At 38.3% G+C, this 27,530-nt stretch overlaps 2 protein-coding genes across 2 annotated transcripts in view; one reads left to right on the plus strand and one right to left on the minus strand.

Annotated features, from left to right (window-relative positions):
• The window catches only part of mfsd6a (major facilitator superfamily domain containing 6a), a 32,695-nt gene extending 26,067 nt beyond the window's left edge, over nt 1-6,628 (plus strand). The window contains 1 exon segment of the mRNA XM_020927080.2: nt 3,567-6,628. Within this exon segment, the coding sequence (XP_020782739.2) occupies nt 3,567-3,737 (171 nt within the window). The 3' untranslated portion in view covers nt 3,738-6,628.
• Nucleotides 6,629-21,894: 15,266 nt separating this feature from the next.
• The window catches only part of gpd2 (glycerol-3-phosphate dehydrogenase 2 (mitochondrial)), a 35,805-nt gene continuing 30,169 nt past the window's right edge, over nt 21,895-27,530 (minus strand). The window contains exon 17 of the mRNA XM_020927069.2: nt 21,895-25,894. Within this exon, the coding sequence (XP_020782728.1) occupies nt 25,769-25,894 (126 nt within the window). The 3' untranslated portion in view covers nt 21,895-25,768. The remainder of the gene's footprint in view (nt 25,895-27,530) is intronic.

The raw sequence follows: 27,530 nt of genomic DNA on the forward strand, positions 1-27,530 counted from the left end.
TTGTGTGATTGGTAAGGGTGGTTTGTGGCTTTAAGATGAAGGCAGACAGCCGACTGTGAACCAGAATTAGACTGTCTTCCGTGCAGATGTAGTCTTCTGTGCACTGTTTGTTTGGTTTCCCTAGTGTTTCTGTCAGAATACAGAAACACAATACACTACATTATTATGTTTTGGTGTTGTCATCTTATCCTTGGGAAGAATTAGTTTCTGGACACATGAGTTCACTGGTTTAAAATGCACAAGAATGTAATGTTGTCTAAAAATCTTTTATAGTTTGTAGACAGACTCAGCACATACGGAATAGACCAGGGGTGGGCAAACGTTTTGACTCGTGGGGCACAAAAGATTCTAAAATGTGACGGAAGGGCCGGACCAAGAGCAGATGGATGGATGGATTTTTTGGTAATCCACCTCATAAGAGAAAAAATTACATAAGATATGTAGAAAAGAGATCCCATGTTGTTGAAATATTCCATAATTGAAAATCATTATAAAGCATTACACCAAAATATCTGTCTTTCAAGTCCCACAGAATTTACTATTTATAGAAATTACTTTTACAACATTATTATTATTATTATTATTATTATTATTATTATTATTATTAGTAGTAGTAGTAGTAGTGGTAGTAGTGGTAGTGGTGGTAGTAGTAGTGGTAGTGGTAGTGGTAGTAGTAGTAATACTCAAGTTCGGTGGGGCAGATTAAAAAGATTTGGCCCTCGGGCCGTAGTTCGCCCACCCCTGGGATAGACACTCTATTCGTTTTGGGTTCTGTTTCTCTTTTGTCCTGCTTTTTGGTTCTTGTCACTCTGTTGTGAGCCCATGTAGGGGATCTAGAACATTGTTTCCCAAAGACTGGGTCACGACCCTCAGGTGGGTCACAAGAGTTTTTTTTATTTGGGTCGCCTTGTCACAACCTGCATGTAGATCTGTGATATACACTTCTGACACATGACAGAAATAGTGACTATTTTGTTCCAGTTTTGCTGGTTCAGTTGAATGTTGAAAAGAAAAAGAAATGTTCTACATTTAATGTCCAAACAGGCGATTTATAGATCCTTTTATTGCTGCTTCAGTGACTGTTTTTCATTGTTTCAAACTTGAGTAATAATAATTGTTCAGAGGCATTGAACAGGTTCTCAGTCAACAATAAAATATCCTCATTAATGTTCAAATCCATCTTTATTTTGTGATTTACAAATAATGTCTATGGCCTTGGGTGGCAAAGGATTTCTTTTAAAATATAGGTCCCCAGAAAAAAAGTTTGGGCAACACTGATCTAGAGGCTGTTTGTCTTTGTTCTTTCCCTCTGAGCTCAGGTTCACCTCTTGTGTTGCAGAGTCTCAGTAACTCCAATGGGTTGGTTTGAAAGAAGCTGTTTCTGTGGAAAAAAGAGAATCCCTCTTTGAACAGAAATGTTGTTGTTAATGTTAATGTTGTTAATGTTGGTGCATCCACCAGTTGCATCCTCACATTTTGGTCAAGTGAGAAATGAAGCCAATCAGAGTCCGGCAGATCACAGTAGGAACCATAATGAGGCAGCATGTAAACAAAGACAGTTTGACTACATGTCCTCCCTTCAGGGCAGGACAGTGCAAACCCTGGTCCTCAGATGACTCCCTCTGAAAACTTTTCTACTCTGATCCACTTCTGGATGAAGGACTTTCACATTACACTGACTCATAGCAAACGAAAAAAATCTATGGACAAAAGTTTCACTGCTTCAGGTCAGACGCTGGTGGACATGGGCTTATATCTGTCTGCAGGGAGGAGCTAACTACACTGCAACTACTCTGAAACTAACACACTATTTGTTTACAGTTAATGTTTGCCTATTGAACTACCATATTTTCCAGACTATAAGTCACTCTGGAGTATAAGTCGCACCAGCCAAAAATGCAAAATGAAGAAGAGAAAAACATATATAAGTCGCGCTGGATGATAAGTCGCACTTTTTGGAAAGTTTACTTTATAAAATCAGAGATGAGGAACAGACATTTCATCTTGAAGGGCAAGTTCTAGTAATAACAATAGAACAGAGAACAGCCAACTGAACAGGCGTGTGGCATGTTAACGTCACATATGAACAGTTCTTCAGATAAACTATAGCATAAACAACAGAACAGAACAAGTTTAACAAACTCTCCATCTCACTCCAAATCACTAAATCCATTCAATTCTTCATCCTCGGTGTCACTTCTGAACAACTCCACCAACTCGAGCTAAAATGATAAAAAGTGATAAAATAAGTTCTGATGTTAAATGAACATTAGTGAGTGGGATACGTCTTAATAACTCATACTCGTTAAATGCAGGTGAGTGCGTAAATGACAAGAAGAGATGTCTCAAATGTTCCCTCATACCTGATCAGTACACCTATCCCCGCCCCCAGGAGAGCCAGAAATCTACTGAAATCCTACAAGACACTGACAAAATGGTAGGCCTGTAACGAGAATCAATAAATCAATTAATCGTACGGTAATTTTTAACAAGCTCGATAACTTTTCTGGCCGCGATAAATTCTATTTGCATGTTTGTTTGTTTTCCGTGCTCTCTCTCGCTCTCAGAGACTGAATGTTAGAAGGATTCTACCGCTCTCTGACTCATCTCATTTAACAAGCGGAATGACGCTTGAACCAACGTGCGTAGTTTGGTTCAGCAGTGGTTTATTCAAGTGCATTTTTGTGAACAACTCCTTGCTGTGAGCCAGACTACATTAGGCTAGTCCTCTGTAGTCTAAAAAGTCTGTTTTATTTAGGTCTATTGTTTTTGGTCTTACAGTTCCTGTGTTAAATGTTCTTTAGACAGTAAGGTTTATTGATCATTGAGAGGATGTATTTGCGTTTTTATTCCATGGTCATTATATTAGATGAAATGGGTCTCAAAATGTCAATATTATCATTTATAACAATAAATTCTTGGTCAATGAATCATCCAGCAAAATCTGTTATTGTTACAGGCCTACATGATACAGACAGGACAGAGGCTCTTTCTGCAGGAGACATGCGTATTAGAACCAAGTGACAGTGGTACAGGAGGAACAGGAGCAGCAGATACTCGCACACAAGTCTAGAGCGCCCTCTTTTCAGTGTGAAAATGACAAACTTATGACAAAAATTATATATTTTAATATGTAAGTCACACTTGAGTATAAGTCGCAGGAGCACCCAGACCATGAAAAAAGTGCGACTTATAGTCCAAAAAATACGGTAAATTGAACTGAGAATATTTTCGTTTGCTATGGATCGTACCTGGATGACTAAAGGATTACACAGACTCGATTGTTCCTAAAGTTTTCCCCATAAAATCAAATTCTGTGTTCTGAATAAAAATAAAAAAGCTTTTGCCCATGAACCATCTTCTGACAACATTACAAATTAATTACTTTTTACACATTACAATTTTTAAATAAATCTTGTTGCTATTTTGCGATGATCAAACAAAAATCATAGCCCAAAGGCACAGCAACAGTCGAATCCGTACTGAGTGAATATTGCACTACAAACCCTCCGTTCAGTGCTGGGTTGATTTTATTATCGTGGTGTTAATTGTTACTTTTTTGGCAGGTATCTAAAAAAACGAGCACAGAGGAGAAGAACGGAAACGTGTCTGAGAGCGCGTCCGAAGAAGAACCAAAGACCGCACAGGAGCCTCCACCCTCCACCAATCAGAGTGAGGGGGGGAGGGGCTCTGACCAGGAAGTGGCGCGAGCGAACCCCGTCTTCCAACCAGACTAATGCAGTACCGCCTGCGACCACAAGACTGACGCTCATCCACTGACGAAACACAAACACAACATCCTACAACTGACTTGAACCATTTGAACCGTGTTATACTGCTGTTTCTACACCAAACAACTACCTTAAACTGTGTTCTTCTTCATTCAACCCAAAATGCTCTGTTCAACCTTGATGATGTCATTAGTTAATCCAGGAAGTGCTACTCTGTGTTTTTAAAGAGGGGGTATTATGCAATTTTTTTGAGCTGTCTACCATGTTATAACGTTCTCTCATCAAAAACATGCTTGATGAAGTTTTAGGTGTCATCCATGCATCTTTGAGTAATTTAGTGATCTCTCCAAGGCCCTCTTCAAACCTAGCCTGATTCATCAGCCGGTTTCACTACATGGAAACCGTCTGACCTCGCAGCATTAGGATTCGTTCGCTCGACGGTAGACGGGTACTTTTTTATTTAACCAATTGCTTCTATTTGGTCGTGACATATGTAATGCGCCAAATCCTGTAGGAAGAAGGACAATAGCGTCTTTTCCCTTGATAAAATTCAACAAAAACATTCTCTTTGTTCCAAGCTCTAAATCCTCGATCTCGGGAACTGATGCTAACACAGAATGTCTGTCTTCATCTACATTCATCTCGACGCTTTGTTTACTGTTGTGCTGTTCCACAAAAGGGACACAGACAAAGTTTGACGTCATGGCTTCACAGCTCACAGCTGATTGGCCAATGCGACGTCTACAACTTCCGGGGTTCTTGCTATCGTCTAGTGTATTCCAATTCCTGACCTAGTCTCTGGAGAGAAATTAAACTGAGCGGAGGCACTAGGTGACGCCTGGCTAATTCAAACCTTCCTTAAGGCTGAATTTAAAAAGTTCTATGTTGACTCAATGCACACTGCCGCCATCGCCATGGATCTACGCCGAGGTCTATGCGCCGCGAAGTGATTCACTGCCACAGCGCTAGAAGGCTAGGATTTAGAAGTGTCGTTTGTGTTTCCAAAAGGAAAGCGGAGTACCATATGTACAGTAGTATGTATGTAGAGTGGAAGTAAAGAGGACCAATTACTGCACTTATTGTCTGCGTCGCTTTCTCTTGAGGTCTGCCTCGGTTCGACGTGTAGTTAGAAGATTTCGGAGGTGTACATCGGTCGACAGAGATGCTCTCCAGAGGGGGGTTCAAGGCGACGCAGACGATTTAACGCACAACCATAAATCGGGCTTAATGGTTAGCTCTAAGATTCTGTGCAATGCTCCGCCCACAAGTCTACATCACCCATGCTCCCACTCGACAATTCTTTATAAATATACAAAAACATGATGCAAAACTGTTCACAAAAAACTTGACAAACCTGATGCGACTTGCAGTTGCTTCATTAGCGTGACGCACTCTGACTGTGTTGTGAAGGAGGAGTGACTTAGCGTGGAGAGCAAAGGGAAGACAAATTCAAAGCGCCAAAAACGAAAGTGAAACTCATAAAACATGTTAATACGTCGCTTTCAGTGAATATAACATTTTCCAAACAGTAAAAATTAACACGGTGATCTCAGTATGTTTCGTGTTCGCAGTTCATACCCCGCAGAAGTAAATACCCCCTCTTTAACAACCGTTTGGTCGAGGTCAGTGGTGTGTGCAGCCGGTTTAGTGACGTGACGGCCAATCAGAGCAAAGTTGAGGATAAAGAGATTGAAAAGCTGCCACAAATAAGCAGCAAACGTCTATGCAATGTATACGGAACTTTTATTTTGAGTTATAAACAGAGGTAGGTAGTAGGGATGTAACGATATCCAAATCTCACCGTACGATATTATCACGATATGCATCTCACGGTACGATATTTATTGTGATATTTTGGAGATAGGAAATTTTATTGCTTGTAAAATACCTTGACAAGATTTTGGTGTGAATTATTTCCGTCATAATCCCAAGAATTCAGGTAAAAACATATAACTTCATGTTGTCTGCGCTGAAATGAATCATGGGATATGTAGTTCCTGCTGTTTATTAGCTATTGCTACTATAAAACCTGCATTTAAGCAAAGGATTTTTGTAAATTTTTTGACAACAAGATATCACGATATTTTGGTTATTGTTACATCCCTAGTAGGTAGTACTCAGTTACATTTACTTGAATAACTTTTGAAAGAAATTTTACTTTTCTGAGTACTTTTATAGCAGCGTACGTTTACTCCTATATGAGTCGTTTTTTTTTTTTTTATTGAAGTAACAGTACTATTACTTGAGTAAAAGTTGTGTGTCCTTTTATCGTTTGTCTTATTTTATTTTTTTTATCTTTAGCCTTTGAAAACATCAGATTTTGTGCATTATTTAATATTTTACTCTACACTCACTTTCACAAATTATAAATCAACAGCTACTCCTTAAATTACTCTTACTTGAGTAGTTTTCCCAAATAATTTTTAACTCTTAGTTGTGTAATTCCATGGACAGCTACTTAGTTTTTATTTGAGTAATATTATTTTGAAGTACCGATACTCTTACTTGAGGACTATTTCTGGCTACTCTACCACCTCTGCTTATAAATCATAAAATACCAAGGGCAAGTATTTAAAAAAGTTCAAAACGTGTACAGTCATTTTAATGTCCACGGGTACAAACCAAGCAGCCGATGAGAAAGCAGGGTAAAGGATCCAAACGCAGGTCCTCGCTTGTATTATTTATTCTATATTTATATGATTGTCTACTGATCTGCTGCACTTTTTATGAAGGAATCTGACATTTTGAACTCCTTTTGAGAGGACAGTATTGCAGCCGGGGTCTTACACTGCCATCTAGTGCTCATCTAATGCCAAGAATGTTTGAAATGTGTTCATGTGGAATGTAAGTACTTGGTTTGAATAAAATTTGACATGGGAAAGACTTTGTTTACATGATTTTGATGTCATAATGTGTTTTTGACAAGGAAACAACATTATAACATTAAGAAAATAGTGTAATAGTTCTTTAAATATCCATCTAGCCAATCATTTGAGCTCATCACTTCTTATTTTTTGAGTATTTTGTTTCATGTTTTTCCAATTCTGACTTGGTTTCGTGCAATAGTACTTAGTGCTTCAAATGATTTTCTTCAAGGAGATGTTATTACTTAGTCTGGATAATAAATAATAATAAATTCACAATATGGCATTAAACCTTTCTATCTTCATGGAAACCAGACCAAGATAAGAAACAGATCAGATCTGTGGAGAGGCGATGCCGCTCACAGTCAAAATGTGTTTTTCTAGGTATTTTTGAGCTATAAAATCACTTGTAATTGAATAAATGTAAAGTAGAGTTTAAAATTATACTGTGGAACATTCCAGGTAGAGCAATGATGTATCCATAGAAACAAGCAGGTGACGAACCCCCAGACAAAACGTTACATAGTGCATCTGTAAGTGGGAGTTTGTGGGAAAACGTTGAAAAAGAAACTGACGTCTGAGGAGGTAGTGATGAGTTCCAAAACGGAAATCCTCTCTCTATGTCTTGTGTCTGAATTAGATGAGACAAAAAGGTAGAAAATCTCAATTTCAATACCAAATCTGATGCCACGATGATGCGATATGAAAAGACGTCGACCTTCTGACCACGTAGAGAACAACCTCCGGCTGAACGTCAGTAAGACTCAAGAGATCGTTGTGGACTTCCAGAGAGGCCACTGACCATCGACGGTGCAGCTGTGGAGAGGTTTTTTTTTACTTTTCCATTTCTTATTATTTATTTATACAATTGGGAGGGAGAAACACTATGTCTTTATATGTTTTTCGAATGGAGACTTGACAGACTTTTTGAACTTGAACTTTGATACTAAAATACACACTTTCTAGAATATGATTTTCAACATTAAATGGTCATATTTTCTTTTCTATTCCATGTGTTTTATATGTGTGTAATCCTCAGTGGTCCGAGTACATCATTCTAAAAGCTGGGACTTTTTCAGTATCGATACCTGCTCAAATTAGTATCTAGTTTTGATATTAGTTTTAGTAGCGATTAATACTGATTTTTATTCTTACCTAATCCCAGTGTTGGGAAGGTGACTTTTAAAATGTATTTCCCTACAAATTACAGATTACATAGCCTAAAATGTAGTTTGTAACGTAATCCATTAAATTACTTTAGGTGAGTAATGTAATCTGAATACTTTGGATTACTTGATTTGCTGTAGAGAAGCAAAGACTCGGATATCTTCCCATAAGATGTTTTGTTTGCCAAAAGAAAATAAAAAGCCCAGACTTTACTGAACCAAATTAAAAAAATATTATTGATAGAAGAGGAGGAGACACAGTCCACACGGCATGATTTAGTCCTGTTAAATCCTGTTTTAGACCTGGTTTAGTCCTGGTTTTATTCCTAGTTTAGACCTGGTTTTAGACCTGTTTTAGACCTGGTTTAGACCTGGTTTAGACCTGGTTTGGACCTGGTTTAGACCTGGTTTGGACCTGGTTTAGACCTGGTTTGGACCTGGTTTGACCTGGTTTGGACCTGGTTTAGTCCTGGTTTAGACCTAGTTTAACAGTAACTGTAACCAAATACAGTTACTCATAATTTGTACTCTGATTACGTAACTCCAGTACATGTAAATATTACTCCCCAACACTGCCTAAACCTAAACTGGTATGATTTTTTTTTTTTTATCTTTAAACCAGTCATGTTATTTATGTGCATTACTGGGAATAATACTTTATAAAATGTGTGTAGATACAGAATACTTAATATCTGCATTCAAATGTATTATACATTAATTAAAATGTACACTCTTAGTCAGTGTCTAAAGCAGTTTGATTGTGTTGAAGGAGGAAAAGCGCTGTATAAAAATGTGCCCATCTATTCAGTTACTTGTATATTACTTGTATGTATATTTTAGTGAAAGGTGTAGTTTAACCTCTCATATGCACTTAGACTTTTGGAGGGAGCTTGTGGAGTGGCTGGTGTTTAAGAGGTGTTTGTGTGCATTTGTGTAAGTGCTCCTCACACAGCAGCTCACACTCTGGAATAGTAATGACAGACTTGTGACATGAGGAGGCCTCTTCAGGTGGAGAGGGGAAAGTCTTCCTACACGTTCTCAAGTTGTAGACGTCTCCATTAAAGCTCTTAGAATATTTTTACCTCCTCAAAAACAAACCTGGAGTTGTATGTTATTAGGTTCTTTTTTCAGACGAAGAGTTTGTTTTCAGACCTGACAGTTTTGTCTTCTTCAGTGCGACCACGTGATGTTGCTGATGTCTGGTCATCTGATCTAAATAGGTTTCATATACGAAATAACCTGCATGTCCTGCAATAAAACACACATCGGGGAAACTGGGAGGGCGTTCAGTCAGCAAAAAAAGGAACATAGAACAGAATGTGAGAAGGAAACAGTGAAGGAGCAACAAAACACAAAGCAGAACAGGAACAAGTCAAATCATCCATTTGTGACACTGTAAAAGAGAGAAGAGAAAACAAACATCGTCACTGGATTAAAGAGGCAATCAAAATCAGAATTTATTTGTCATTTCAGTATAAAAAAATACACAGAATCGATACTGCACTCAGGTCCAGGTCAACAACAGCATAGATAATAAGAAGAACTAGAAAAGCAGTCAGAGAGCGCAGACCTCCGCCAAGGACTACCCCCATTTTTTATATAAATTGCGATAAAATCAGTCTTGTGGATCAGATCTGGATCAGCCTTTGGAATATGAAAGAGGATCCCATTGTCCATCCCTGAGTCAAATTTCATGGGGTTTGGTCAATAATTAACCGAGATATTGAGAAACAAAATTTTTGACCCCATTTACCACAATGTTAACTAAAATTTCAAAGTGATCCAGAATCCAGGATTTCTTCCGGATCACCCCCAAAATGAAATCAGTTCTTCCTTTTCACATTTCCAACAAATCCTGAAAATTTCATCAAAATCGGTCCATAACTTTTTGAGTTATGTTGCTAACAGACAAACAAAACAAACAAACAAACAAACAAACAGACAAACGCCGGCAAAAACATAACCTCCTTGGCGGAGGTAAAAAAGAAAAAAAACAGCCTCCACCCGCCCCCGTTTTCTAAAGTGTGTTCCAAGTCAGTGCTGTTGTGTAAGGTGCATTAGTGTCTGGAACAGGATTGATCTGTCTCACGGCATCAGGATAAAAACTGTTCTGGAGTCTGGTGGTCCTGGCCTGTAGGTGGCGCAATCTTCTGCCTGATGGGAGAACTGTAAAAAGTCCATGTGCTGTGGCTTTTGTCCTGCACCTGCTGATGTAAATGTGTTCAATGCAGGGCAGATACAGCCGCGGATGTGCTCCGCAGCTCTAACTACCTTCTGCAGAGCTTTTCCTCTCTGCCAATATGCAAACTTGCTCACAGGAGACGGGGCTATGAACCAGGACGAGGGGCTTTTTTTTACTCTCACACACCTGGGATACTGTCCTGAGGAGGTGGGACTGCAGATGGTGCTGTCGTCCTGCCTCCACTGGTAGAAAGACAGCACCAAAACCTGTTTAAATCATCTGAGCGACACTTTCCTTAGACAAGGGGAGGTGGCTGGGAAACACACTGGCACCATGAGAATTTTTGCATCTGCAGATGATTTGGACATGAGAGCAGACGTCAGAAGACAGTTTATATTCAGAGCAGAGATTGTTGAAACCAACCTCCAGCCTGATATTGTAATTTGGTCAAAAACAAGCAAACAGATGGCTCTTGTGGAATTAACTGTACCCTGGGAGGAAAGGACTGAGGAGGCACATGAGCGAGGCACTTGGTCTTTGAAATCCACCAGAAGGGCTGGAAAGCTTGGAACCTGCAGGTGGAAGTGGGCTGTCGGGTCAGTCTTTGTGGAAGGAGCTCAGGGCCCCTAGAGTGAGAGGTGCTGCCTGTAAGACGCTGATTGGGAACATCACTAAGCAGGAAGAAACCGCATCAAGACGACTTGGGCTTAAGAGGAACAAGCAATGGCCCAAACAAGCTGTCAGATGAAAGAGAGCAGAGAGTCGAGTGGAGGATCAGAGGGACGGAGGAGGTGGTTCCAGGACACTGGTTCCGCCTTCAAGTCCCCCGGAGGTGTTGAGGGCCAATTGAACACCGGTGAAAGGGGATGCCCACCTGAAGACCAATGAAGTCCCAAAGATTTAAACTGCTCTTCTCTGCTCCAGGAAAACATTTGTGATTTGTTTTAGACCAGTGTCCCACAACTAAAGAAGTGAAGAGTAAATAATGTCAAGTGTGGTGGTTGTGATGTGATATCGTTTTGTATTTGTCTTAATAACCTAACAGAAGACCAAATGAACCTCACTGGACTGTTTTGTTGAGTTGTGTTTTTCATGTGTTAATACGACAGAAATAATCCATTGTGTTTTGAAACTGCACACACCTTCACTAGAATCATTTGGATCATTTAGCTCTGGAATAGATGATCTCTTCTAAACAAAAAGTAAAAAAGAAACTGTTTGTGTGAAAACTACCACTACATCACATCAAAAGGCACAAGTGGAGACGTGCAAGTCGTGACTTGGACTCAAGTCAGACTTGAGTCACTGTTTTTAGGACTTGAGACTTGACTTAATAAAATGGATTAAGACTTGGGACTCGACTTGGACTTGAGGATCAATGTTTTGAGACTTGACTCGGACTTGATGCCTGTGACTTGAGAAGACTTGATGCTTCTCCTCCTAAATATGTTGTCAGAAAATACTTTTCTCTTTACAGTTGATAAATGCAGAGCTGAATTTTATAGGAACAAACTGGAACATGTCTCTCCCACTGTACAGTACAGTATAGTACAGTAATATACAGTACAGTACAGTACAGTACAGTACAGTACAGTACAGTACAGTACAGTACAGTACAGTACAGTAGTACAGTATAGTACAGTACAGTAATATACAGTACAGTACAGTACAATACAGTACAGTAATATACAGTACAGTACAGTACAGTATACAGTACAGTACAGTACAGTACAGTAATATACAGTATACAGTACAGTACAGTACAGTACAGTATAGTACAGTAATATACAGTATAGTACAGTACAGTATAGTACAGTACAGTACAGTACAATACAGTACAATACAGTACAGTACAGTACAGTACAGTACAGTACAGTACAGTACAGTACAGTACAGTACAGTACAGTACAGTACAGTACAGTACAGTACAGTACAGTACAGTACAGTACAGTACAGTACAGTACAGTACAGTACAGTAGTACAGTACAGTACAGTACAGTACAGTACAGTACAGTACAGTACAGTACAGTACAGTACAGTACAGTACAGTACAGTACAGTACAGTACAGTAATACAGTACAGTACAGTACAGTACAGTACAGTACAGTACAGTACAGTACAGTACAGTACAGTACAGTACAGTACAGTATACAGTACAGTACAGTACAGTACAGTACAATACAGTACAGTACAGTACAGTAAAACAGAGGGAACTACAAAGATGATCCTTCCATTTCAGTGCAGACACACAACAAAATAACTGTTATTAAAGACTTTTAAATCTGAATTCTTTCTATTCTGACTGTAATGATTCACTGTAATGACACACTCAGATAAAAAAAAGGAAAAGGAAAAACTTACAATAAAAAAAACCTCATATATAAATACACAACAACTTTGTGAGTACAATTAAGTTTCAAATTAATATAAATTGCAAAAATCTAAACTATATTTGGTACTTTTTTGGTTTAAAAACTTGAAGTGGCTTGAAGCTCAAAGCAAACGACTTGGACTCGACTTGGACTTGACTTGAGACTCGACTTGGACTTGCCTGTATTTGACTTGGGACTTGACTCGGACTTGAGGTCAAAGACTTGAGACTTACTTTAGACTTGCAAAACAACAACTTGGTCCCACCTCAGTCACAAGGTGGAACAAGTATTTTGAGCTTTGGAGATGTAGATAGAGAGGATACAAGGTCACCAAATGTGTGAATGTTATGTTTTTAATGAGGAAACAGTATTATAAAACGTCTAAAAGCTCACCAGAGTCCATTTTGTGTGGTACAGAACCTTTAAAATCCCAACTGTGGTGACGTCATGTGCATTTCTCAGCTCTGTTCATAAGTCCGTGTGTGTGTGTGTGTGTGTGTGTGTGTGTGTGTGTGTGTGTGTGTGGCAGAGATAGCCTCCAGGTCCCGGGGAAACAAAGGGTAATATAATCTGAGCAGAGAAACAGAGCTGCACGTCTCATACAAATGTAGATGAGACATTTAAGAGACGCAGCTACACCACAGGTCCTCGGGGCGGAGACGGGACAGAGAGCAGGACCGGTCAGAGGTGAAGATCAACCCTCACACTCCTCACACTCCTCACACTCCTCACACACGAGACAAAAGACAAAAGACCGGAAAGAAGGAAGGAAGAGAGGAGGAAGGAGAGGGAAAGGACGGGTCAGAGGTTCCTGGAAATAGCGTAGAAGCTGGAATAACATTGGACTCTGGATGATGTTTTGTTCACTCTCTTTAAAAAGGCCCATATTACACTGTTTTCTGATTATATTCTAATGTTTTTATCTCATCACAAACACACCTGGAGTTGTGCTTTGTTTCATTCACACACGTTTAACACACAAACCTGCACATTTAGGCTGAGTTCTTCTCTCAAACAAACCACATTTTCATCTTGTTTTATGTTTTTAAACTCCATATGCACCTTCATCATCAGAATCATTTGGATAGTTTCAAAACATAAAGGTAAAAGGTAGAGTTCGTGACCAGTGTTGGGGAGTAACAGATTACATGTACTGGAGTTACGTAATCAGAGTACACATTATGAGGAACTGTATTCAGTTACAGTTACTGTTTCAGTGAGTGGTAATTGGATTACAGTTACTTTGTTGAAATAAATGGATTACACAGAGGTATTTTCCAGTTTTCACATTTTGGGCTAAACCAGGTCTAAACCAGAAATAAACCAGGACTAAACCAGGTCTAAATCAGGTCTAAACCAGGACTAAACCAGGTCTAAACCAGAAACTAAACAGGACTAAACCAGGTCTAAACAGGACTAAACCAGGACTAAACCAGGACTAAACCAGAACTAAACCAGGAGTAAAACCATGTCTAAACCAGGAACTAAACCAGGTCTAAATCAGGTCTAAACCAGGACTAAAACCAGGACTAAACCAGAACTAAACCAGGAGTAAAACCATGTCTAAACCAGGAATAAATCAGGTCTAAACCAGGACTAAACTAGGACTAAAACCATGTCTAAATCAGGACTAAGCCACGTCTAAACCAGGAGTAAAACCATGTCTAAACTAGGACTAAACCAGGACTAAACCAGGTCTAAACCTAAACTAAAACCAGGACTAAACCAGAACTAAACCAGGAGTAAATCAGGAATAAATCAGGTCTAAACTAGGACTAAACAGGAATAAATCAGTTATAATATAATAATAATATAATAATAATAATAAATATAATATTTTTAATCTGGTTAAGTACAGACTGGACTTTTTATTTTCTTTAAACAGACAAAACATCTTATGTTAAGATCATCGTCTTTGCTTCTTTACAGTAAACTGTTTCTTATTCATGGAGACTTGGGCTCAGACAATTTGAAGAGAACAAATATGAATTTTCAGGATGTGGTTGTTACATTCATGTAGTTTGAAAAAGCATGACAATATCAAGTAATCCAAAGTATTCAGATTACATTACTCACTTTAAGTAATTTAATGGATTACATTACAAACTACATTTTGGGGTGTGTAATCTGTAATCTGTAGGGGATTACATTTTAAAAGTCACTCCCAACACTGTTCGTGACATCACAAAGTTAGAGTTTTAGAGTTAGAGAAGAAACAACTCTTTACCTGAATATAGACAAAATGATGTTGCTTGGCAGTAAGTTATACTTCGCTTTATACATTATCAAAGCAGTTTTATATTTTACTAAATCAAATATTTTAGAAACTTTAGAAAATTTAGAAACAGTGGATTTGTACACAATTCACAGGGTTCTTTTCTGCTTTTTAGGCAGTTTTTTTTTTTTTTTTTTCGGTGTATTTTTCCATATTTCCACACAATAAAATAGATCTTGTAAAACTAAAGAAGAATATAAAGTCAAGAGAGATTTGCAGTCCAGATTATGCTTTGTTTTTAACAGTAATGAGGTTTCCAGCAGATTTTATGATCTATAATAAAACCTGGTGGAACAATTTTGAGACTGAGATGTAGACAGACTAAAAATGCAGGATTACTCAAACAAAACACAACTCCAGGTATATTTTTGATAAGGCAACATTATTACATGTCTTAAATCTCACAATTTGTACAATCTTTAATGAAGTCATAATTTCAGATGGAGGATTTGTATAACTCTATGGGAAATTCATCTTTTTAAAATCCACAAATGTTGAATCTTCTCATCAAACTTTCATCTGACAACACACACGTCTTTGGGGTTGAATAATAGCACCACTTTCTGAAGATATCGCAAACAAAATTTCACTTTTGTGTATTTCTCCTGACAGAGAAGACGTTGAACTTTGTGTCGGTTTTTGTTTCATGTGGATGGGCCCTGGGAATGACGGACATATGAACCACAAACCAGGTCAACAAATGTGAAATCTGACAGTTACACAACAAACTCCACCACAGCATTCTGACTGAACTCTGACTACATTTTGTTAGTATTCAACATGACCACTAGGGAGCGCCAATGCCAATCTGTTTCTGTGCTGGGCTGGTACGTGGTGGGCTCCTGCTGAGACAGATTACAGCTCCCCAGGGCCCCGGGCAGGTGCACAGGGCCCCGCACTCACTGCACTAATCTGCCCTTTAATGAGAAGTCTGGAGAAGAGCGTGAGGGAGACGAGGCTCACAGCAGCTCAGGAATAAAGTGAAGCAGAAGATTGGGACATGAGAAGAGGAGAAATAAATCTACTCTAATTTTTATACAACGCTTTTCCACCTTCAAGGCCTCTCAAAGTCATTTACGTGAAGAAACCACTCACCCACTCACTCACACACTCACACAACTCTTTCCAAATTAAACGGATTAAAAGATATTTATTGAATCCAAACTCATTATGGATTTTCATTTCAACACATATATTTGATGCATTAGGAGGTTTAAATTTTATTCTGAGATGTAATCATAGCATTGATAGGCTTCCAATTAAACTTCCTAACTTTCAATAAAGTTTGTTTAAATCTAAGTCTAAGACTGCGTAATTAATCAAGTAATATTGTTCTGCACTCGGCACGAATGTGAGTCACTATAGTTACATTTTCTTTGTGTTTTGGACATTGTAATGTACTTTTCTGTATTTTACCTAAATAAATGACAATTTATGCCTGTCTGTACTGTTTATGGGTGAAATAGGATTCTGTATTCAAAGAAGAATGAATATGTGCGGTTCACCGTTTGTGACCGTCACCTGGTGTATTATTAATACGCGAGCGACGTTGGTTTGCACAAATCACAAAATATGTCAATGGGTCACACACATTTTTTAAGGAATCATTGTTTATTATATCAGAGCTGGATTCGAACCAACAAGTTTAGGATGAGCACAAACTCACGACCAACTGGCCTCGCCAATCAGAAGGAGCCTGTGAGCCACGCGCCGCTGTGACCAACACAGCCAATCACAATGCACAGATTAGTGTTGTTCACAAAATGATCTGGGTTTAAATCCTGCAAGATTGCAGTAGAATGAACCAAAGGTAAGATTTGATCAAATGTTGAAGTTAGTTATCACCGTTTGTACATTTAAAAAGGCCCAATGATGTATTCATAGTATAGAGCGTACATTATTTAGACAATCACGTACAGAGGATCATTCTATCATAAAACAGTTTGCAGTTGATGCTGAGACAGACTGCATTATGTTTCTTCTATTTTGAGACAGATAATGTCTTGTTTGTGATTTAAAAAGGCTCGTAACAGAGCAGGTAACAAATGGCGACCTTTTACACCACCTCAGCCACATAAACCTGGAGTGTCACCCCCACAGTGAGTGTAATTAAAAGTATATACATTCAACTTTACACCAGAGGTCAGTTTCATACAGAAACATTTACATTTTGAAAATGTAATGGGTAAATGTCATGAAGAATTGTAGTTGGGGGTGTTACTGTTGCAGGTGACATAGTGAGCATAGGACTGGACCAGGACTAGAACAAAACTGGACCAGGACTAGAACAAAACTGGACCGACCGCTGATGGTTTTAAGTCTCTCTCAGTCTGGTCTGCCATCGTTTTGGGAAAAGATCGGGACCAGGCACAACGGACGCACGTCAAGTATTTTTCTTAGCGTCAGGGGCGTCTGAACTCCAGTGCAGAGGCGTTTTTTTGACCCCGCGGTCTGAACAGACTATAATGCTGTAAGGTCAAACAGTTTCCACAAAGTGAAACTGGCTGATGAATCAGGCGAGTGGACTGGTGGAATGTGGGAAAAAAAAAAAAAGTTCCTAAAAATGGAAATGTATGTGGGAATGGCAGCGTGTAACCCCATAATATTGGAGAAACATACATTGTTACTCACTGCTATTTTGTTGAAGACCATGCACTTCATCTGCAGCCCAGACACGTGCTGATTTCAGCCACCAGGAGTCGTCAGCGGTAATTCTTGCACCAATTACAAATGTTAAGCCTGTTCTGTTGATTTGGACACCCCCACACAATCCCGACTCTATTCAATTGTATATTTTTGCACTTTTGTGGTTTTATTTTACAGTCCACTCACTTTTTGCTCTTAAACCAAGATAATGATGAGCACGATTTTGCACATTTCTAATGGGTTGCTTAAAAACTGTGTCATACGTTTTTCAAAATAAAACCAAAAATAAGAAAACGGAAAAACACAACTTTTTCTTCATTATTTATCTCCAAAATCAAAATGAAAACACGAATAACGAAATTTTTTTTTCAGTTTTCAATTTTGTTTTTAAATGAATAATAGAAAATAGGAAACTGCCATTTTCCGTTTCCATGACTTCCGTGACACCAGACTTTTGCACCGCATACGGACTGAACCAGGACTGAACCACGTCCGACCAGACCGGGACTGAGACCAGGACTGAGCCCGGGACTGAGACCGAGAACAGGACCAGGACTGAGACCAAGAACAGGACCAGGACTGAGACAGGGACTGAGACCGAGAACAGGACCAGGACTGAGCCCGAGAACAGGACCAGGACTGAGACCGGGGACTGAGACCAAGAACAGGACCAGGACTGAGACAGGGACTGAGACCAAGAACAGGACCAGGACTGAGACAGGGACTGAGACCGAGAACAGGACCAGGACTGAGGCTGGGACCAGACCAGGACTGAAAACAGTTTAGTCCTGGTTCTGTCCGTATGAGGCGCAAAAGTCCGGCGTTGCTGTTTAAGTCACAGAAACAGGAAACGTCTGTTATCCCTTTTCCCCATTATTCGTTGAAACACAAAATCGAACACTGAAAAAACTAATTGGCCATTTTTTAAATTTTGGTTTTGGAGACAAATAATGAAGAAAACAGTTATTTTTTCGTTTTCTTATTTTTGGTTTTATTTTGAAAAACGAATGAAAGAATGATACACAGATTCTTAAAACTGGCTGTAAATTGTCAAAAAAAAAAAATATATATATATATATCTTGAGTTATTATTATTTTTGATCAGTACTGCACACCTATAGCAGAAGATAAAGTAAGTAAACATGTGGTCTACTACCAGGACGTTCAGTACAAGGAAGACACCCGGACAATACAAGGCAACTGATACGGGTTTAATTCTACATTGTTTATTTTGTTTTTACAGTTCGGATGCAAAAGACAAGAGAAAGAGAATCCTATTTAATCCCGGATAAAGCTGAAATTTCATCCTAAAGAAGTAAACAGCCTCCATCCACCCACATTGGCAGCATTAGAGTCCACAGTGTCATGACATTCTCCAGTATTTTTTGCAGTTTCAAGAGGCACACATGAGACATTCTCTCAGCGAAAACATGGGTTAAGTTTACACATGGCATGCACAAAGATCAGGACAGTGTTTCCCCCCCCTGGGCTAAACCTCTCCGTCTCGTTACATGAAAACACAAACGAGACGCACACACATGTTAAAGAAGCAACAGTGACATTTCGCAGGCAGCAAGATCAATTTAAAGGTCCTATATTGTGCATTACTTTGAGAACATTCATTGAACATTTTTACTTTTACATTTGGGGATTTTGACCAACTAGGAAAAGAAGTTCAAAAGAAGGAAGTTAAGGACTATTGTGTGATTTTTTTTGAGCAATTTGTTTTTCCTTTCATCCATGGTAAGTATCCATGGAGTATGCAGTGTTGGGGAGTAACAGATTACATGTACCGGAGTAACGTAATCAGAGTACAAACTATGAGTAACTGTATTCAGTTACAGTTACTGTTTCAGTGAGTGGTAATTGGATTACAGTTACTTGGTTGAAATAAATGGATTACACAGAGGTATTTTCCTGTTTTCACATTTTGGGCTATATCCCTTTTTTTTCAGTAATTTCACTCATTGTCGGACACTAAACCAGGTCTAAACCAGGTCTAAAACCAGGTCTAAAACCAGGACTAAAACAGGTCCAAACCAGATCCAAACCAGGTCTAAACCAGGACTAAAACCAAGTCTAAACTAGGTCTAAAACCAGGTCTAAAACAGGTCTAAAACAGGTCTCCAAAACCAGGTCTAAACCAGGTCTAAACAGGCAGGACTAAACCAGGACTAAACCAGGTCTAAACCAGGTCTAAACTAGATCTAAACCAGGTCTAAACCAGGTCTAAACCAGGTCTAAACAAGGTCCAAACCAGATCTAAACCAGGTCTAAAACCAGGTCTAAACTATGTGTCAAACAGGATTTAACAGGACTAAATCACACTGTGTGGACGTGTCTCCTCCTCTTCTATCAATAATATTTTTTATTTGGTTCAGTAAAGTCTGGACTTTTATTTTCTTTTAGCAGACAAAACATCTTATGTGAAGATTTCCTTGTCTTTGCTTCTCTACAGCAAATCAGGTAATCCAAAGTATTCAGATTACATTACTCACTTTAAGTAATTTAATGGATTCTGTTACAAACTACATTTTGGGGTAGTGTAATCTGTAATCTGTAGGGGAATACATTTTAAAAGTAACACTCCCAACACTGCTTGTATGTGACTCCAGTGTGAACAATAAACGGCCCAATAGTGTCCCGCATGTGCACTGGAGACACGACGACGTCAACCGCAGCGAGCGTGCTCTGGGAAGTGAAGCCGGCGGATGAATCAGGCTATAAGTGTAATGCTGTACTGTGGAAAATTCCGTTTCAACAATTGGGAAAAACAAGTATGATAACAGAATAAAATCAATAACCTGGAATGTTCCAAAATGTGGCATTAAAACCCCGGGCTGCAATCGATGGAGATGAGTCTGCTTACACTAACTATGGCTGTTTTTTCAAGAGACATTTTAGCATCTTGCGTTTATTCACTGACTGAATGAATAAACGCAAGATGGATCATTTCAAAGACTGTACTTTACTGTATTGTGGAACATTCCAAAGCAAAGTGATAACATCTCCATGGAAACGAGCATAAACAATGGCAGCTAGAGTTGCTCGGCCGCAAACTGGACCCAATTCAAAACTAAACGTAATAATACAGGTGTGGTGAACTTGTATGGGCTTTAAAAACGAGGGGGAGCTCACAGAAACCTTTTGACGAAATTATCACATTCTATTTTGGTTCTGAATCTAAAAATGAAGTAAAAGAAGCAAAATATAGGACCTTTTAAGCTATACAAATAATATAGATTTGTACGGTTTTATCATTTTGAGGTAATCGAGTCGGACATATTCTGATAAAATTAGAAATTCCATAGAAATTAATTTGTTTATAGACTAGTAAACAGTAAACAACATTGTACAACTAGAACTCTGTATATAAAATCTTGTAGTATACTGCATTTGATCCCATGCCAAGAAAGAATACACAAAATAGACATGAATACATTAAATACAATAAAAAGAACTCTAAATTTTAAAAGTTAAAATCTCAAATCATAACAGTAGCGTACGAGCAGCAGCAGTAACCTGAAAGTCAGTAGAAACGTGTCCGTCTTCACTCGGACTAAAAGTGTGCGTTTGCAGCGAGAGTGAGTCGTCTGCGTCTCAGAGACAATCTTTGTGCAGGGGAGAGACAACACAGCGGAAGACCTCCCGTTCTCCTCTGATCTTTTCCATCGCATCTCAAATCGTTTCATCGTCGTTAAATAGCAAAAACACAACAACAAACGCACAGTGAAGTCGGAACAAAGAGCAGTACAAAAGGAAGCTCAGTCAAAACGGTCATTCAAAGGTGTGACACAATATTTCAGTATGTTGTCATAGATGTTACTGTAGCGGGATCCGTGTAAAATTTGTTCTTTTGAATTTCAATTAAGAACAAAAACAATAAAATAGGAAAACAGTTTGTTATTTAATTATTCCGTTTTAGTGTAAAAAAAAAAACAGATTTCAACCTCTATTTCCAATATTTGACTTAAAGTTGATTTCAAATAACACCAATCAAAATTATTCTCTCTGGTTTATTTGCCCCAGAACTACTACTACTACTACTACTACTACTACTACTACTACTACTACTACTACTACTACTACTACTACTACTACTACTACTACTACTACTAAAACAGAGAGAATACAATATCGAAACTGAAATAGGCAGAATGACTGTTTAAAGATTAGTTGTTATTTGAAATAAACGTTAAATTAAATATTACAAATAGTGGTTGAAATCTGTTTTTTGAAATCAGAAAAATTTAATAATAAACTGTTTTCCCAGTTTATTGTTTTTCGTTCTTAAATAAAATTCAAAATAACAAATGGTACACAGATTTAGCAGCATTAAAAGCAGCTGGAATTTTAGATTAGATTTGTAGATGTGGATTTGGCAACTCTTATGTTTCACTTGAAGAAAGGAAAACGGTTCAAAGATGCACTACGTAACTTTTTTGGTGTGGGGTTCACAAATTAACCAGGCACAACATGAATATTCATTTTGTTATGCACCAGCTGGTTGGTGGACCAATCACAAGCAGCATCGAGGTTTGTGCGGAATTTTGTTTGTGAAAAACATGCAGAGGGACGCGCTTTTGTTTTTGTGATTTGTGGACAGGGAAGATGTTTTTTTTTTCTCAACTGGATATAACAAATGTGTTATATCCAAACGCTGCTGTGACGCTTTGACCAATCAGATTCAAACATTTGTTATGACAGTCTGCCTTTTCTGATCACTTTCAGTGAGCAGTTCCACACTGAAGTGAGTTCTACACATTTATCAGAGAGACGCACATATCAGCCAGGGTATTCACAACATAATGAGTGTTTCCCACAGAAAATTGGTTAAGCAAGAAGCTGGTGCCGAAAAAGTCAGGAGCAGGGGTGCGCGGAGATTCTGTGAGACGACTGTAGTTTTGCGAGGATTCCTGTGGTTTGGAGGGACTTAGTCAAGGCGGGGGCCACTTGTTGTCAAGGCAGCCTTAACTATAGATGCATCACAAATTTCGGACTTCCGGTCATTGAGCGATGCAAACTGAGAAGGATTTTCTGAAAAAGTGAGCATCAAACCTCCATGTTTGATTTCACAGTGGGATGTGTCTATTGATATTTTCTTTTCAAGTCTTTTGAACCATATCACTTTTGTTTCTGGTTCTGTTATTGAATATTTTAGTTACAGGATTCGGACATTGTAATTGTGTGGTTGTTGGATCCTAACAGCAAAACAATCATCAAAGCAAAATTCTGTTTGTTAAGCAAGACGTGCAGAAGACAGACAGACTGAGCTGCACTTTTTTGTTCTTGTGGTTTTACAGCAACATCACGTCTTGGTCTCTTTGCAGTGGAAGGTGTTTTTTGGTGAACAGTTGGTGCCTTTTGCTTTGGCATTGACTTTTTAAATTCGTAATCGAGGTTGAGCGAGGGATCCGGATTTTTCTCCACATACAAAATGTTCACTGCAAACTTGGGATGATTTCTTAGACAGTCAAAAGTTTCCTTTTTGGTCCTTCCTGTGTGTCAGTCCTGCCCATCACCTTCACCTTTCACTATTTTTCTGTTCCGTTGGGAAGAGAAACAGTTTGAACAGAGGTTTACAGTCACAAAACATCTGATTCCCTTTGCAGTTATGGAGTTCACAAACAAATTTCTCAAGTCGTTTTGCACTGTTAGGATCCAACAACCACACAATTACAATGTCCAAATCCCAAAACTAAAATATGACAATATCAGAATCAGAAGCAAAAGTGATATGGTTCAAAAGACCAGAAAAGATCGACTTTGACAATAGACGCATCCCACTGGGAAAACAAACATGGCGGTTTGACGCTCACTTTTTTAGAAAATCATTCCCAGTATGCATAGTGTGATGACCGGAAGTCGGAAATTCGTGATGCATGTATAAAGTGCTGTGGGAAACACTGCTACTCATCTCCAGAGATTGGATTGCATTGCTTGTAAAGTTCTACAGAATGGCATTAAACTGCAGTTCATCTGGCATTTATACAGTTACAGAAGAAAAATACACAGAAAAATGTGTATTCTTACAGAGAGCTACCTCCCCTCTGCACAGATCTGACCTGTAAATTGGCTTGGTAGCATCGCCAACATTCCTCCATGGTTTAATGCCAAACTGTGGAACATTCCAAGCAAAAATGAAGACAAATGGAAACCCCACCAGAGAAGTTACACAGTGCACCTTTAAAAGAACAGAATAAAATTATGTATGCATGTAGTGCTTATACAAAACTATAAAAATACATTTGCACTATATGTACTATTGTAATAATATTATCAGTATCATAAACAAACCCCTGCCATCTTATCTTACAGACTTTATGTATGAAGGCCCACAGTGTTATTTACTAACATAAAATGCTGAATTTTAGAATAGTTTGAACAGAAAACGAAACAAAAAGAACCAAATTAAAGTTTAGTTGCCTTAAAAACAAGCCGCCTTTCTAATAGTATGAGTAAAAATAAAAGTCTGTGTGCGAGTATAAAATGAGTAAAAAAAAAGACAGTAGAAAAGTGATATGGGAGCGGCGAAGGAGGCAGACGGCTCGGGGTCTGATTTGGCCATAAGCACTGTCCCTGATTACGCCTTTGTTTTCAGATCATCGCATTTGAATCCAACTGAGGAGCTCAACACGGACACACGCTTTGGGTTCGACAAGCAAAATTCTCGATAATATTTTATTTTATGGACTTTTTGGACATTTTTTATTTAAAGGTTTAGATAACGGTTGGATTAGTGCACACTAGAGTTGAGTAAATTGACAAAAGTTAACTTAAACAGAGCTGTGTTGATACTTTGCAGCTGATGTCATCCAAATTTCCTGGGGGAGTGAAGCTAACTGAGGCACTGTTCTGTCTAAAGCTCTGTGACTTTAATCTGATCTTAGTTTAAAAAAAAATCTGACCATAAAGAACTGACTGACATTTTGTATTTTTCTTAAGAGTTCACAAAATCTTAAATCTTAAATAAAATAAAAAGTTAAAAAATCTTGACGCAAAAAATTATCAAAACATTTTCCGCATATCGACAGAGCCCCAGTTTTTAATTTATATTTATTTATTTATTTTATTTTATTTTTTGGTAAAATTTAAATAAATAATAATATAATAATAATAAATATATGTGAATTTGTGGACATAAAAAAAAACTCTAACTTTTTTTTTTTTTTTTAACAAGGCTATTAATGCATTGTTTTAAGTTTGAAATCCTGCTCCAAACACGCTTTTATTGCCTCAGAATTGGCTCTACTTTAAATTTAAAACTGTTATTTATTGCCGTCTGACATTAAACGTTAAATACTCAAAACTCAAACTCAAACCTTTTCAGTAAAATGTGCTCTTAAATCTTAAATCAGAAACTTGACAGTGACACTTATTAACAGAACCCTAAGTTACCCCCAAAGCTCATCAGCCTCCTTATACTTTTTTCTATATAAAAGTCAATGAGATAAAATGGAGTGTGAATTTCACTTGTGGAACCATAAGCCCCGCCCACTGTTTAAAGAGGGAGTATTAAACTTTTACTAACGGCTAACACGTAACATATTTAGATCACCATGTTACTTTTACTCCTTTGAAAATGCTGAAAATTCGCTGAAAACAACGTACTGACAAGTTTTATAAGTTTCATATTAAAATCGTCATGCACATGGTTTGTGAAGTCGTAGTGCATTGTTTTGTATCATGTTTTATACATTTATGTAGAATTGTCGTGTTGAAGCATAGATGATGTAGGCTTGTGGGCGGAGCTTTGGACAGAATCGTACTGCTAAACGTAAGGAGGGTTTGAACTAGGGCCCGACTGGTATATCGGTTGGCTGATATTTTTGGCCGATATGGGACACTTAGAGACATACCAACTATTGTCACATTTAGACCATGTGGACATGTTAAACCTCGTTATAAAACGTAGACTCTCTATATTATGTCCATTTAAACCAATTTACAGACAGTTAAAAGTCTTAATATGTGGCGCCTCGTCAATATTTATCTGCAGAGTGTGACGCCGTACTGCCCCTGAACACACCTCCAGAGTCATGTCACTTCCATGTCACCTGAGTCATGTCCACATGCACAGCACTGAGGCACTGTTTTAAACGCTCTTGTGTCTGATCCATGATACTGACGGTAATAAAAGTGAACTTCAGCGCCAGAGTTACTTTCTTTATCTGACGTAAACCCAATATAAAATCCAATAGAGCCAAACCTAAGTTTTATAATCAACTGATTTACAGTGAATTTTTACATCACTAAATATATCAGTTATCAGCACCTCTAACTCCCACTGTCTTAGTATCATATCGGCTGTAAGAAAAATCAGTTGGGCTCTAGTTCGGACCACGGGAGAGATCACTAAATTCCTCTAAAACCTCTTCATGCATGTTTTTGACGGGTGAACTCCGTTATAACATGGTGATCTATTTTGTGTAATACTCCCTCTTTAGTGGCGTTGTACATGGTTGTGTATGGGTGTGTATGGGTGTGTATGGGTGTGTATGGGTGTGTATGGGTGTGTATGGTTGTGTGCGGTCAGACGCCGCCCCCGCTGCGGTCCACCGTCACAGGTCCTCTCTGGTCCAGCGTCTCCTCCGCAGACTTGAGAAGGATGGCCAGTCGGCTGTCAGACACTTGGCCCTTCTTCACCGCGCTCATGAGCTGGAGGAGAACGCACACAAACACACACACACACATACACAAGGTTACCGAACAGAGGAGACGATATGCGAATACTAACATTAGTCACAAGCACAGTGGTAACATGCTGCTATTCGGACATTGACATCGTATTCCTTCCTTTCCTAGTTCCTTTGTTTACTGTTCTAATGTTGTTGTTCTGTTTTGTATCTGGCCTTTGCACATTATGCCTCATTTGCACTGATGCTCAGCTCTGATGCCCATAAATGTACAAGCACCTGACCTGTGTGAAATGTATGTGTGTGTTTTTATGCTGTGGTCTGTGACTGTAAACAGAATTGTTCCTTAGGAATAAATACATTTTTCTAATCTAATCTAATCTAATCTAATCTAATCTAATCGTCAGAGTAGCAGCTTAAACATTATTTTTCAAGAGTCTCACTACTTCGACATTTTTTTCCATTGTCGGAGTAGCTGCACATTACTATTCTTCAAACATTACGCTTTTCTGACATGAATAATACTAATGTGACAGCCTATTATACTTTACGCTCAAATATATCATAAAATGCTTGATCAGAAAATACTTGGGCCACATAGGAGATCAGAAAGTAGGAAAATGTCCTAACTGTTCACCGTGGGAAACAGTCATGCATTAAAAAAAAAAACAGCATAGGCCAGCCTTCGGGAAAATATCTAACGTAAAACGGAGGCTGCATGGGCCCTTTGTGCTTCATTCATTTCGTCATGTAGATTTTTTTTTTTTTCGGTCACCTTGTCACGATCTGCATGTAGGTCTGCAATATAGCGTAAGTTTAATTTTGTTCCAATATTGCTGGTTCAATTGAATGTTGAAAAGAAAAAGAAATGTTACACATTTAATGTCCAAATAGGCAACTTCTGGATCCTTTTATTGCTGCTTCAGTGACTGTTTTTTATTGTTTTAAACTTGAGTAAAACTAAATGTTCAGAGACACGATCAGTCAACAGTAAACTATCCTCATTAATGTTCAATAATGATCAAATCCACTTTTATTTAGTGATTTATGAATAATGTCTATTGACATGGATCACGAAGGTTTGTGACTTTTATAATATGGGTCCCCAAGAACATGGGGAAAAATCCCGCACACCGTCTTACTTGCAAATAGTGAAATTTATTAGGACATTCAGGTTTAGGCACACCCTCCCAACACCCCCTCCTAGGTTAAAGCTGCACTAGATTTAACACTGAACTAAAGTTAACACAGCTTCACACATTTATTTAGTTTATTTAAATACACACTTCCAATTTCTACTAAACCTGATCTGAAATTGATCCAAATGAGTCTAGTGAAGGTGGATGAACTCTAAAAACCCCAACATATCCACAGGTAAAATATGGGCCGCAAGGAGAAAAAGGTTGGGACCCACTGCTGTAAAGGACACATATGCAAAACTGATTGATTTTTGGTTAATTTTCATCATATCTGACATCATTTTAAGTTACAAAATGTGATATTGTAATACTATTATGCAAAGGTGATCAAATATTTCAGAATGCATTATATTCCCACTTTTAAAAAACGCATAAACAGGAATAAAATGGACCTTTCCTGAATAGTTTTAGAAGGTCTGGGTCTACATCAGTGTTTATTAAGATCATTGTCAACACTAA

This window comes from Boleophthalmus pectinirostris, unplaced genomic scaffold (genome assembly GCF_026225935.1).
Source record: "Boleophthalmus pectinirostris isolate CB_2022bp ecotype Guang Dong unplaced genomic scaffold, ASM2622593v1 HiC_scaffold_11, whole genome shotgun sequence".
NCBI classification, from domain to species: Eukaryota; Metazoa; Chordata; class Actinopteri; order Gobiiformes; family Gobiidae; genus Boleophthalmus; species Boleophthalmus pectinirostris.